The 12,658-nt window shown below is 48.5% G+C and overlaps 1 protein-coding gene across 4 annotated transcripts in view; it reads right to left on the bottom strand.

The window, feature by feature from the left end:
• mvk (mevalonate kinase) overlaps positions 1-12,658 on the bottom strand; it is a 68,218-nt gene that overhangs the window by 52,326 nt on the left and 3,234 nt on the right. For all 4 annotated transcript variants that reach the window (XM_072479623.1, XM_072479477.1, XM_072479541.1 and 1 more), the window contains one exon: positions 8,407-8,554. In XM_072479623.1, the coding sequence (XP_072335724.1) occupies positions 8,407-8,554 (148 nt within the window). The remainder of the gene's footprint in view (positions 1-8,406; positions 8,555-12,658) is intronic.

Raw genomic sequence — 12,658 nt, 5'->3', positions numbered from 1 at the left:
CGAGGGTGAGAAGGGTGTTCCTGGAGCGGAGTATAGATACGGGGGGGACTGGCGCTGCCCAATCTCTGTAGGTACTACTGGGCCGCCAATGCGACAATGGTGCGCAAGTGTGTGATGGAGGGGGCTGCACGGAGTCTTGTGTGGGTACGAGTCTGGGGGCGCTGGCAACGGCGCCGCTGCCGCTCCCTCTAAGGAGGTATACCACGTGCCCGGTGGTGGCGGCTGCCCTCAAAATCTGGGGGCAGTGGAGGCGGCATAGGGGGAGGTTGGGCCTCGGCGTGAACCCCAATACGGGGGAACCACCGGTTCGCCCCAGGGAGAACAGGTGGAGGGTATTTGGGGTGGCACAGGGCAGGGATAGGAAAGTTATGGGACCTTTTTGTGGACGGGAAGTTCGCGAGCCTGGGTGAGCTGGAGGAGAAGTACGGGCTCCCCCCGGGGAACACCTTCAGGTACTTACAGGTAAGGGCGTTTGCCAGACGGCAGGTGGTGGAATTCCCGCGGCTACGGCCACACATAGTACAGGACAGGGTACTCTCGGGGGGGGGGGGGGGGGGGGGAGCTCTCGGAAACTTACCAGGTGATGCAGGAGGAGCAGGAGGCCTCGGTGGTGGAGGTGAAAGGTAAGTGGGATGAGGAGTTGGGAGAGGAGATAGAGGAAGGGACGTGGGAAGATGCCCTAGGGAGGGTGAACTCTTCCTCATCGTGCGCGAGGCTCAGCCTCATACAGTTTAGGTGCTGCACAGGCACACATGACCGGGACAAGGATGAGCCGGTTTTTCGGGGGTGAGGACAGGTGTGTTAGGTGCTCAGGGAGCCCAGCAAATCACACCCATATGTTCTGGGTATGCCCAGCGCTGGAGGAATTTTGGAAGGGCGTAGCGAGGACGGTGTCGAGGGTGGTAGGATCCAGGGTCAAACCGGGCTGGGGGCTTGCAATATTTGGGGTGGCAGAGGAGCCGGGAGTGCAGGAGGTGAAAGAGGCCGGTATTCTGGCCTTCGAGTCCCTGGAAGCCCAGCGAAGGATTCTCCTTCAGTGGAAAGATGCGAGGCCCCCAAGCGTGGAATCCTGGATTAACAATATGGCGGGGTTCATTAAATCGGAGAGGGTGAAATTCGCCGGGGGGGGGGGATTACTTTATTTCTGTGTCTGTTATTTACACTGGAGGGTCCAAGGGGGTGTACATACCAGTTGTGTTAAGTCGGGGCGTTAATGTTAATTTATTATTTATGTACAGGGGGAGGGGGGGAGGGAGGGTTGCTTTTCTAGACCGTGTTTTGTACTTAACCTGTTGGGTTCTTTTTCATTTTGTTATTGATATTTTATGAAAACCTTAATAAAAATTACTTTTTTTAAATAAAAATTGTTCCATCACAGAATCCCCCTCTGGGGCTTGGGAGGTGTATAGCCCTTGGTCGATGTTTGCAAAGGCCTTGTTAACCTCGTTTGGGTCTGCTACCATTTCTGTCGTTCCACCCCCCCCTCCCTTTAGGAGAGCTGGTTGGCTGCGTTCCTTGTGAAGAGTAGATTAAATTCCATCTACAGCTGTTTCCTTTCCGCCCAGCAGTTCCACAGTTGAGGCAGTAGTGTACCACCGAGCCACCTCCAATTTGGAGCCAATTAGGCGCTGCTTGGCTGCCCTTTCTTTCCTGTTCCTAAGGGCTCTAAAACTATGATTTTTACCCCTGATCACCACCTTCAGTGCCTCCCAGAACGTAGGTGAGACCTCCTCATGCTGGTTGTAGGTTACATAACCTTCGATAGCTTGGGATATCTTTGTGCAGAATTCCTTTGCGGCAAGGAGAGCTGCATCCAGCCTCCATGGGGGAGTTGGGCCCGGCCCTTCTCCAACCTCCATGGGGGAGTTGGGCCCGGCCCTTCTCCAACCTCACGTCCATGCAATGCGGTGCGTGGTCAGAGATTACAACCACGGAGTATTCCGCCTTTTTTACCTGGAAGCACCCTTTTCCCTGTGAAAGAAAATCTATGCGTGAGTAGGCCTTATGCATCTGGGAGAAAAAGGAGAATTATTTTTCTCTCAGGTGATTGAACCTCCACATCTGGGGAGTCATTTGACCCCTCCTCACCCGATCATGATTATGCTATAGGCTTAAACCATATTGGAACTTCAAAAAACGGGTCAAAATACCCTTTTACCTTCTTTTTTAGTTCATGGGATGTGGGCGTCGCTGGCCGTGCAAGCATTATTGCCCATTCCTGAGGGCATTTGCTGTGGGTCTGAAGTCACATGTAGGCCAGACCAGGTAAGGACAGCAGATTTCCTTCCCTAAATTAATAAGTTTGCAGATGATACTAAGATTGATGGAGTTGCAGATAGCGAGGAGGACTGTCAGAGAATACAGCAAAATATAGATGGATTGGAGAGTTGGGCAGAGAAATGGCAGATGGAGTTCAATCCAGGCAAATGAGAGGTGATGCATTTTGGAAGATCTAATTCAAGAACAGACTATACGGTCAATGGAAGAGTCCTGGGGAAAATTGATGTACAGAGAGATCTGGGAGTTAAGGTCCATTGTACCCTGAAGGTGGCAACGCAGGTCGATAAGAGTGGTCAAGAAGGCATACAGCATGCTTGCCTTCATCGGACGGGGTATTGAGTATAAGAGTCGGCAGGGCATGTTACAGTTGTATAGGACTTTGGTTAGGCCACATTTGGAATACTGCGTGCAGTTCTGGTCGCCACATTACCAGAAGGATGTGGATGCTTTAGAGAGGGTACAGAGGAGGTTCACCAGGATGTTGTCTGGTATGGAGGGTGCTAGCTATGAAGAAAGGTTGAGTAGATTAGGATTGTTTTCGTTGGAAAGACGGACGTTGAGGGGGGGACCTGATTGAGGTCTACAAAATTATGAGGTATGGACAGGGTGGATAGCAACAAGCTTTCTCCAAGAGTGGGGGTGTCAATTACAAGGGGTCACGATTTCAAGGTGAGAGGGCGAAAGTTTAAGGGAGATGTGCGTGGAAAGTTTTTTACGCAGAGGGTGGTGGGTGCCTGGAACACTTTGCCAACAGAGGTGGTAGTGGCGGGCACAATAGCATCATTTAAGATGCATCTAGACAGATATATGAATGGCGGGGAACGAGGGAAGTAGATCCTTGGAAAATAGGCAACAGGTTTAGATAAAGGATCTGGATCGGCGCAGGCTGGGAGGGCCGAAGGGCCTGTTCCTGTGCTGTAAATTTTCTTTGTTCTAAAGGACAGTTAAGTGAACCAGATGGGTTTTTGCGACAATCAACAATGGTTTCATGTCGTCATTCGACTTTTAATTCCAGATTTTTATTGAATTCAAATTCCACCGTCAGCCCTGGTTTCAATCCATGTCCCCAGAGCATTACCCTTGGTCTCTGGATTACTAGTCTAGTGACAATACCACTACCCACTGCCTTCCATAGACACTGATATGAATGAACAATTTCTCCATCTCTGTTCCATACAGTATATTTGAGACATGCAAAAATACAATGGCATTTTGGGGCACACACTACTATTTAAAGGGGCAGATGTTGCACCTTCTGCGCTTGCATGGGAAGGTGCCATGGGTGATGGGAGGTGTTCGGTATGGTGGAGGAGTGGACTAGATCTCAGAGGGAACAGTCTCGGAGGAACGCTGACATAGGAAGCGAAGGGAAGATGTGTTTGGTGGTGGTATCACGCTTCAGTTGGCGAAGGATTATGCTTTCCATACGGAGGCTGGTGGGGTGAAATGTGAGGACGAGAGGGACTCTCTCCTTGTTCTGAGAGGGAGGGGAGGGGGCGAGGGTAGTGGCTTGGGAGATGGACCGTACAATGTTGAGGGCCCTGTCAACAACTGTAGGTGGGAAATCACGGCTGAGGAAGAAGGAACACATTTTCGAAGCACCACTTTGGAAAGTGGCATCATCGGAACAAATGCGACGGTGGCGAAGGAGCTGAGAAAGGGATGGAGTTCTTACAGGGTGTAAAGAGCCGTAGTCTAGAGAGCTGTGGGAGTCAGTGGGCTTGTAATAGATATTAGTAGATAGTCTATTGCCGGAAATGGAGACAGTAAAAGGTCAAGGAAGGGAAGAGAAGTGTCTGAGATGGACCAGGTGAAAGTGATGCAGGAGTGGAAACTGGAAGCGAAGTGGATGGATTTTTCCAGGTCTGGGCGAGAGCATGAAGCAGCACCAAAATAGTCATCAATGTACCGGCAAAGGAGTTGTGGAAGGTGACCCGGGTAGGCCTGGAACAAGGCGCGCTCCACATGCCCCGTAAAAAGGCAAGCATAGCTAGGACCCATGGACCAAATCAAAGATGCAAGACAATGCTTTGAATGCGAGCATTTGCAGGTAATTAAGTCTTTACAGATCCAGAGATAGGGGTAATCCCGGGTTAAAGAGGTGTGAATTGTCTCAAGCCAGGACAGTTGGTAGGATTTTGCAAGCCCAGGCCAGATGGTGGGGGATGAATGTAATGCAACATGAATCCAAAGGTCCTGGTTGAGGCCGCACCCATGTGTGCGGAACTTGGCTATATGTTTCTGCTCAGCGATTTTGCGTTGGCGCGCGTCCTGAAGGCCGCCTTGGAGAACGCTTACCCGGAGTTCAGAGGCTGAATGCTCTTGACTGCTGAAGTGTTCCCCGACTGGAAGGGAACATTCTTGCCTGCCGATTGTCGTGCAATGTCCGTTCATCTGTTGTCGCAGCGTCTGCATGGTCTCACCAATGTACCACGCTTCGGGACATCCTTTCCTTCAGCGTCTGAGGGAGACAACATTGGACGAGTCGCACGAGTATGTACCGCGTACCTGGTGGGTGGTGTTCTCACGTGTAATGGTGGTACCCATGTCGATGATCTGGCACGTCTTGCAGAGATTGCCATGGCAGGGATGTGCGGTGTCGTGGTCGCTGTTCTGAAGGCTGGGTAGTTTGCTGCAAACAATGGTTTGTTTGAGGTTGTGAGGTTGTTTGAAGGCAAGTAGTGGGGGTGTGGGGTTGACCTTGGCAAGATGTTCATCTTCATCGATGATGTGTTGAAGGCTTCGAAGATGATGTCGTAGTTTCTCAGCTCCGGGGAAGTACTGGACGACGAAGGGTACTCTGTCGGTTGTGTGCCGTGTTTGTCTTCTGAGGAGGTCGGTGCGGTTTTTTGCTGTGACGCGTTGGAACTGTCGATCGATGAGTGGGGCGCCATACCCCGTTCGTACGAGGGCACCTTTCAGTGTCTGTAGATGTCTGTTATGCTCCTCCTCGTCTGAGCAGATCCTGTGTACACGGAGGGCTTGTCCACAGGGGATGGCTTCTTTAAATGTGTTTAGGGTGGAAGCTGGGGAAGTGGAGCATCGTGAGGTTATCCGTGGGCTTGCGGTAAAGCCAAGTGCTGAGGTGACCGTCCTTGATGGAGTCGAGTGTGTCCAAGAATGCAACCAATTTTGGAGAGTAGTCCATGGTGAGTCTGATGGTGGGATGGAACTTATTGATGTCATCGTATGGTCGTTTCAGTGATGCTTCGCCGTGGGTCCAAAGGAAAAAAATGTTATCGATGTATCTGGTGTAGAACGTCGGTTGAAGGTCCTGTGCGGTGAGGAGGTCTTGTTCAAACTTGTGCATGAAGGTGTTGGCATATTGAGGTGTGAATTTGGTCCCCATGGCTGTTCTGTGAGTCTGGATGAAGAATTTGTTTTCGAAGGTAAAGACGTTGTGATCCAGAATTGAGTCTGGAGATTGGCAGTTGTCAGTGTTGAGTACTGAGGCTGTTGCAGCAATGCTGTCGTCATGGTGGATGCTGGTGCAGATTGCCGAGACATCCATTGTGACGAGAAATGTTCCTGGTTCAACTGGTCCATGGGTGCTGAGTTTCTGTAGGAAGTCAGTCGTGTCGTGACAGAAGCTGGGCGTTCCTTGTGCGATGGGTTTCAAGATGCCCTCGATGTAGCCAGAGGGGTTCTCACACAGGGTCCCATTGCCTGATACGATAGGATGGCCTGGTGTGTTGGCCTTGTGTATTTTCACGAGACAGTAGGATCTCCAACGCGGGGAGCACGTGGGATGAGAGCACGTAGGGTGCTCTGAAGGTCTGGAGACAAGGTCTTGATCAGTCTGTTGAGTTGGCGGGTGTGTTCCTTGGTCGGATCTGCAGGTAACTGTCTGTAGTGTTCCTGGTTGTTGAGTTGTCGGTACACCTCTGATGTCGGTCCGTTCTGTTCAGTATGACGGTGGCCCCTCCTCTATCTGCTGGTTTGATGACGATGTTGCAGTTGGTCTCGAGAGCGCGGATGGCGTTGCATTGTGCGACGTTTGGGCTGTCTTGTGAATGCAACTGATGAATCTGGCATTGACGCGACTACTGACGGCTTGAGCATACATGTCAAGTCTAGGGCAGCAGCCTTCCGGAGGGGTCCAATTCGACTCTTTCCTCTTTGGTCGACAGTTCCAACGTGCCTCGGCAGAAAACCGCACCGACCTCCTCAGAAGACAAACACGGACACAACCGACAGAATACTCATCGTCCGGAGCGGAGAAACTACGACATCTTCTTTGCAGCCTTCAACACGTCATCGATGAAGATGAACATCTTGCCAAGGTCATCCCTACACCCCCACTACTTGCCTTCAAACAGCCGCGCAACCTCAAACAAAACATTGTTTACAGCAAACTTCACAGCCTTCAGAACAGCGACCACGACACCACACAACCCTGCCATGGCAATCTCTGCAGGACGTGCCAGATCATTGACATGGGTACCACCATTACATGTGAGAACACCACCCACCAGGTACGCGGTACATACTCGTGCAACTCGGCCAACGTTGTCTACCTCATACGCTGCAGGAAAGGATGTCCCGAAGCGTGGTAGTGGCGAGACCATGCAGACGCTGCAACAACAGATGAACGGGCATTGCGTGACAATCGGCAGGCAGGAATGTTCCCTTCCAGTTGGGCAACACTTCAGCAGTCAAGAGCATTCTGCCTCTGATCTCCGGGTAAGCGTTCTCCAAGGCGGCCTTCAGGACGCGTGACAACGCAAAATCGCCGAGCAGAAAATTATAGCCAAGTTCCGCACACGAGTACAGCCTCAACCGGGACCTGGGATTCATGCTGCATTACATTCATCCCCCACCATCTGGCCTGGGCTTGCAAAATCCTACCAACTGTCTGGATTGAGACAATTCACATCTCTTTAACCTGAGGTTACCCCTATCTCTGGATCTGTAAAGACTTAATTACCTGCAAATGCTCGCATTCAAAGCATTGTCTTGCATCTTTGATTTTGTCTATATATATGTTTCTGGAACATACCTCTTCATTCACCTGAGGAAGGAGCAGTGCTCCAAAAGCTAGTGATTTGAAACAAACCTGTTGGGCTTTAACCTGGTGTTGTAAGACTTCTTACTGTACCTATACATGGATCTTGGTGTTAAGGCAGGATGTGGCATTAATCATTTCACACTCTGATTTTGTATAAAGCCAATGCCTATTGTTCAATTTCTCGAGTGAAATATCCCTTATTTTCTGAATACTCCACCTATGCTTCCAGAGCTTATTTTCAAACCGCAGCAATTAAGAAATCATCTTAATAGCCACTGTTACCAAGTTCCTAGCCACTTGCTAGCTTGTGAACTCACTAGGATTCCTTTTCTCAAGGATAGGTGGCACAGTGGCTAGCCCTCCTGTCTCACAGCGCCAGGGACCGGGTTCGATTCTGACCTCGGGTAACTGTGTGTGTGGTGTTTGCGCATTCTCCCCGTGTCTGCTTGGGTTTCCTCCGGGTGCTCTGATTTCCTCCCACAGTCCAAAGATGTGCAAGTTAGGTGGATTGGCCATGCTAAATTGCCCCTTAGGGTGGGGTTGCAGGAATAGGGCAGGGAATTGGGCCTAAGTAGTGTGGTCTTTCAATGGGTCTGTGCAGACTTTATGGGCCGAATGGCCTCCTTCTGCACTGTAGGGATTCTATGACAGAAACTGCATGTGCATTCCGATGTGATGACCGTTGCACTACAGGAGTACAATCTCACAGGTCAGCGACTTGTATTTCCAAAAGTATTTTAATCGAATAATAAAAATTGACAAGTAACTCCATTGATACTGTGAAGTAATAAATAAGGATTTCCTGATTTCCTTCATCCAACTTGTTGTCAATGTTGCTCTGATCTGACTACTAGGAAATAAGCAAGAATCTCTCCCAGGAATTTTCCTACAGACCGGGCAATAACCAGGCCTCTACTTATGTACCACCACACAGCGGAGTAAAGTACAGATGCCGCCTCCTAGCATGGTTTTCTATGTGCTGTACCACTTTGCAATGGGCTGTACCACTTTGCAAGCTAATGTCTTTATGAATTAATGTCTCTGCCCCTCCCCTCAGAGAACTTGCAGGTGCAATACCCTTTATTCATTAAAATGCTGTTGATTTGGCTGCATCTTACCGTCAATTGCTGACTGCAGGAACTGGAGGGCAGCAGGTTTCCAGTTAAGATGGACGTTAATATTTGGTAAGTTTAATTGTACTTTTTGATCAGAACATGGTTGTATCCGGAGATATGTTTTTAAATTTAAGCTGACGGCCAGGGCCACCTGTAAATCAAAAAAAGTTAGCATGAATACCTTAGAATTTAAAAAAAGTCTGCAAGCTCTTCACATTCAGAAGGTCATAGATTTCTGCCTCAGCTACAATAACGATATCCAACAAAAGCATATAATTTTTTAGATGCTGATTGACATGTGCCATAACATCTATTTTATGAAACGAACATGAAAGGAAAAATTACAAAAAATTACCCTTCCAACAACACTGTGTAGGTCATTAATAAAAATCAAATCCAGAGAGTGATTACAAGTCAGACAAGTGATTTGCCATTGTTCAGAAATTAGCATTTAAACTGCCTCTAGGACCTTTTAATGCAAAACTACATTAATCAACCAGTTAATTAAATGAAAGGTCAAATTGGAGGTTAATCATAACGGGAGTAAGGTTACATTGGTGTGCGGGGAAGAAAGCATAATGTAGTTTGTCCCAAGGGCTTGTTAAATCTCCAAGGTCCCCAGCATCGGTTGTCAGTAAATTTGATTCACCCCACGTGATATCAGGAAATAGCTGAAGGCACTGGATACTGCAAAGACTATGGGCCTTAATAATATTCTGGCAATAGTACAGAAGACGAGAGTTCCAGACGTTGATGTGTCCATGGCCAAGCTGTTTCAGTACAACACTGGCATCTACCCAGCAACGTGGTAAATTGTCCAGGCATGTCCAGCAAAAGCAGGAAAATCCAAACCGGCCAATTACTGTCCATCAGTCTACCATGATAATCAGTAAAGTGATGGAAGGGGTATCAACAGTGCTACCAAGAGGCAGTTAATTAGCAATAACCTGCTCACTAATGCTCAGTTTGGGTTCCACCAGGGTCACTCAGCTCCTGACCTCATTACAACCTTGGTTCACACAGGGGCAAAAGAGCTGAACTCCGGAGGCACATGGTCAACAGAGCTGAACTCTGGAGGCAATGTGAGAGTGACTTCCCTTCCCAGCAAGACAGCAGTTGACTGAGTATAGCATCAAGAAGCCCTAGCAAAACTGGAATCAATGGGAATTAGGGGGAAACCTCTCCGCTGGTTGGAATCATACCTGGAGCAAAGGAAAACGGTTGTGGTGGTTGTAGGTCAATCACCTCAGTTTCAGGACATCATTGCAATAGGTCCGCAGGATAGTGTCCTAGGCCAAACCATCTTCAGCTGTTCCATCAATGAGATTCCCTCCACGGTAAGGTCAGAATAGGGAACTTCCACCACTTAAAACGTTTCCCTCCAAGCCTCTCACCATCCCGACTTGGAAATAGATCGCCATTCCTCACTGTCGCTGAGTCAAAATCCCAGACTCCCTCCCTAACTGAACCATGGGTGCACCTACACCACATGGACTGCAATGCCTCAAGACGGCAGCTCACCACTACCTTCTCAAGGGCAATTAGGGATGGGTAATAAATGCTGGCCCAACCAGCGATACTCACATACCATGAATGTATAAACAAAACAGTTTCCCCCTCCATAGATGCTGCTGACTGTTTTGAGCATTTACTAGCTTTATTTTTAATCAAGCTACAGGATAAGCTGTACATCTTTATGGCCCTTGACTTTCATAAAATGCTAGGCAAGATCCTTTTACAAACTAAGATCAGCTTTCAAAAATAAGACATAAATGTAGATTGGTAATAAGTTGAAAGGAAGGAACCAGAGGTTAGTCAGTCATAAGAGGAGCTAGGTTACAATAGTATATGGGGACAAAAATAGAATGTGGGGTATCCCAAAGGTCTGTTTTATAAGCCCTCCGATTTGTCTACACATGAATTGACAATGATTCACAATCTCACTGCAAAGTAGTTACATTATTAGATAGCATCAAACTGATAAACTGGACATGTCTGCCCTGGGACAGAATTTGGCAAAGTGAGGGTCAAAAGGGGCCTCAAAGTACTAGTTGTTTATCACATCAATGGATGCCAATAAACAATGCAAATCAGGTTAGATTGTCAAATTTGAGAGACCATTCAGGACATGGACAATGAAGATGTAAGGAATGAGGCTGATCCCTGTTGTTAGAGGATCAAGCTATGAGGAACAATTTGAAATGGGTATCTCGGAGGAGACTTTGCAGGAGGATCACCCTGATCAAACAAAGTTCCCAAAAAATTAAACAAATGCCGGGGTTGGAGGAGCCTTGCACATCCGACCTTGATCCTCCGCATCATGAAGATGGTGCTGGGCAAGGAGGTAGGGCCTGCAAGTTTGTAATATACTCAGCACAGTCCAAATTAATCCTTAGAATTACTACCCAAAGAAATAGTTTGAGATATGCTACAGAAGACGCCGAAGACACAGATTCAGTTTTCTGATGGGCAATATCAGGCCAAAAAGCATTTCTTTACACAGACAGCGATTGACAGCGGGACAGGGGTGTCAGTAAGAGCAGCTGGAGCCAGAACTCCGGACTGGTTTAAGAAACAACTAAATTCTGTTGTGGCAAGATGTCCAAAGATGTGCAGATTAGGTGGGGTTATGGGGATAGGACGGGGGATTGGGCCTAGGTAAGGGTGCTCTTTCAGAGAGTCCATGCAGACTCGATGGGCTGATTACCCTCCTTCTGCAATGTAGCAATTCTATGGTTTACGGATTTCATTTTTTGAACATTAATTTACGGGGTGTGGACGTTGCTGGTTAGGCCAGCATTTATTGCCCACCCCTAGTTGCCCTTCAGAAGGTGATGGGGAGTTGCCTTCTTTAACCGCTCCAGTCCTTCCAGTGTAGGTACGCCCACTGTGCTGTTAGGGAGGGAGTTCCAGGATTTTGTCCCAGCGACAGCGAAGGAACGGCAATATATTTCCAAGTCAGGGTGGGGTTGCCAAGTATCTGCTGCTCTTGTTCTTCTAGATGGTAGTGGCCGTGCGTTTGGAAGGTGCTGTCGAAGGAACCTTGGTGAGTTACTGCAGTGCGTCATGTAAGGGCCTTCTTTATCAAAACCTGGTGATCTATACAGCTAATGTGAAATTTCAAGGCACATCATGGAGGGTATATTTAACAGTGTAAATAGCTCATCCTCATTGTGGCACAGTGATTAGCACTGCTGCCGCCTCACAGCACCAGGTTCAATTACGGCCTTGGGTGACTGTGTACAATTTTGTACATTCTTTTGTCTGTGTGGGTTTCCTCCGGGTACTCCGGTTTCCTCCAAAGTCCAAAGATATGAGGATTAGGTGGATTGGCTATGCTAAATTGCCCCATAGTGTCCAAAAGGTTAGATGCACTCACTGGATTACGGGGATACGGTGGGGGCGTGGACGTAGGTAGGGTGCTCTTTCAGAGGGTCGGTGCAGACTTGATGGGCCAAAAGGCCACCTTCTGCACTGTAGGGATTCTGTGGATTGCAGGGCAGCAATTTCATCGACTAATTTAAAAAGCAGTTACAAATGACAAGACTATCCATTACATTTATCTGATATCACTTGCACCCCTTGATGAGCTCAATGGTTTGAAATCGTTCCGAATCAAATGGGTTGCTTTTCATAGACCCTTTCTCTTGCCCGTCCCCGTTTCATGAGATCAGAACGAGTGGTGAGAGACAGCAAGGACAGCGGATCTACAAAGAACATGGAGTGGGAAGGTGGGAGCTCAGTACAAGTGGCGACGGCAGTTTCCAGTCAGAGCCCAGGTCTCATATCACAGGGGTGCAGATAGATTTTTAAATAATCTTTATTGCCACAAGTAGGCTTACATTAACACTGCAATGAAGTTAATGTGTAACGTCCCTAGTCGCCACATTGCGGCACATGTTCCGGTACACAGAGGGAGAATTCTGAATGTCCAATTCACCTAACAGCACATCTTTCGGGACTTGTGGAAGGAAACCGGATCACCCGGAGGAAACCCAGGCAGACACAGGAGACCGTGCAGATTCCACACAGACAGTGACCCAAGCCGGGAATCGAACCTGGGACGCTGGAGCTGTGAGGCAACAGTGCTAACCACTGTGCTACCGTGCCGCCCCTGGCCAGGAACTCTCGGCTGAATCCGGAGAGAACTGCTCGTGAGAGTCCACGGCAGGACAAAGCAGTTCTGGCGTTAGCTCTGTACAGAGATCCAGGCCCTCTGGTGAAGTTCTTAGCAGAAATGTAACACTGAATGACA

The sequence above is a fragment of the Scyliorhinus torazame genome, chromosome 1, assembly GCF_047496885.1.
Source record: "Scyliorhinus torazame isolate Kashiwa2021f chromosome 1, sScyTor2.1, whole genome shotgun sequence".
NCBI lineage: Eukaryota > Metazoa > Chordata > Chondrichthyes > Carcharhiniformes > Scyliorhinidae > Scyliorhinus > Scyliorhinus torazame.
The sequence above is the reverse complement of the archived record's forward strand: the minus strand, read 5'-3'. Positions and strand labels throughout refer to the sequence as shown.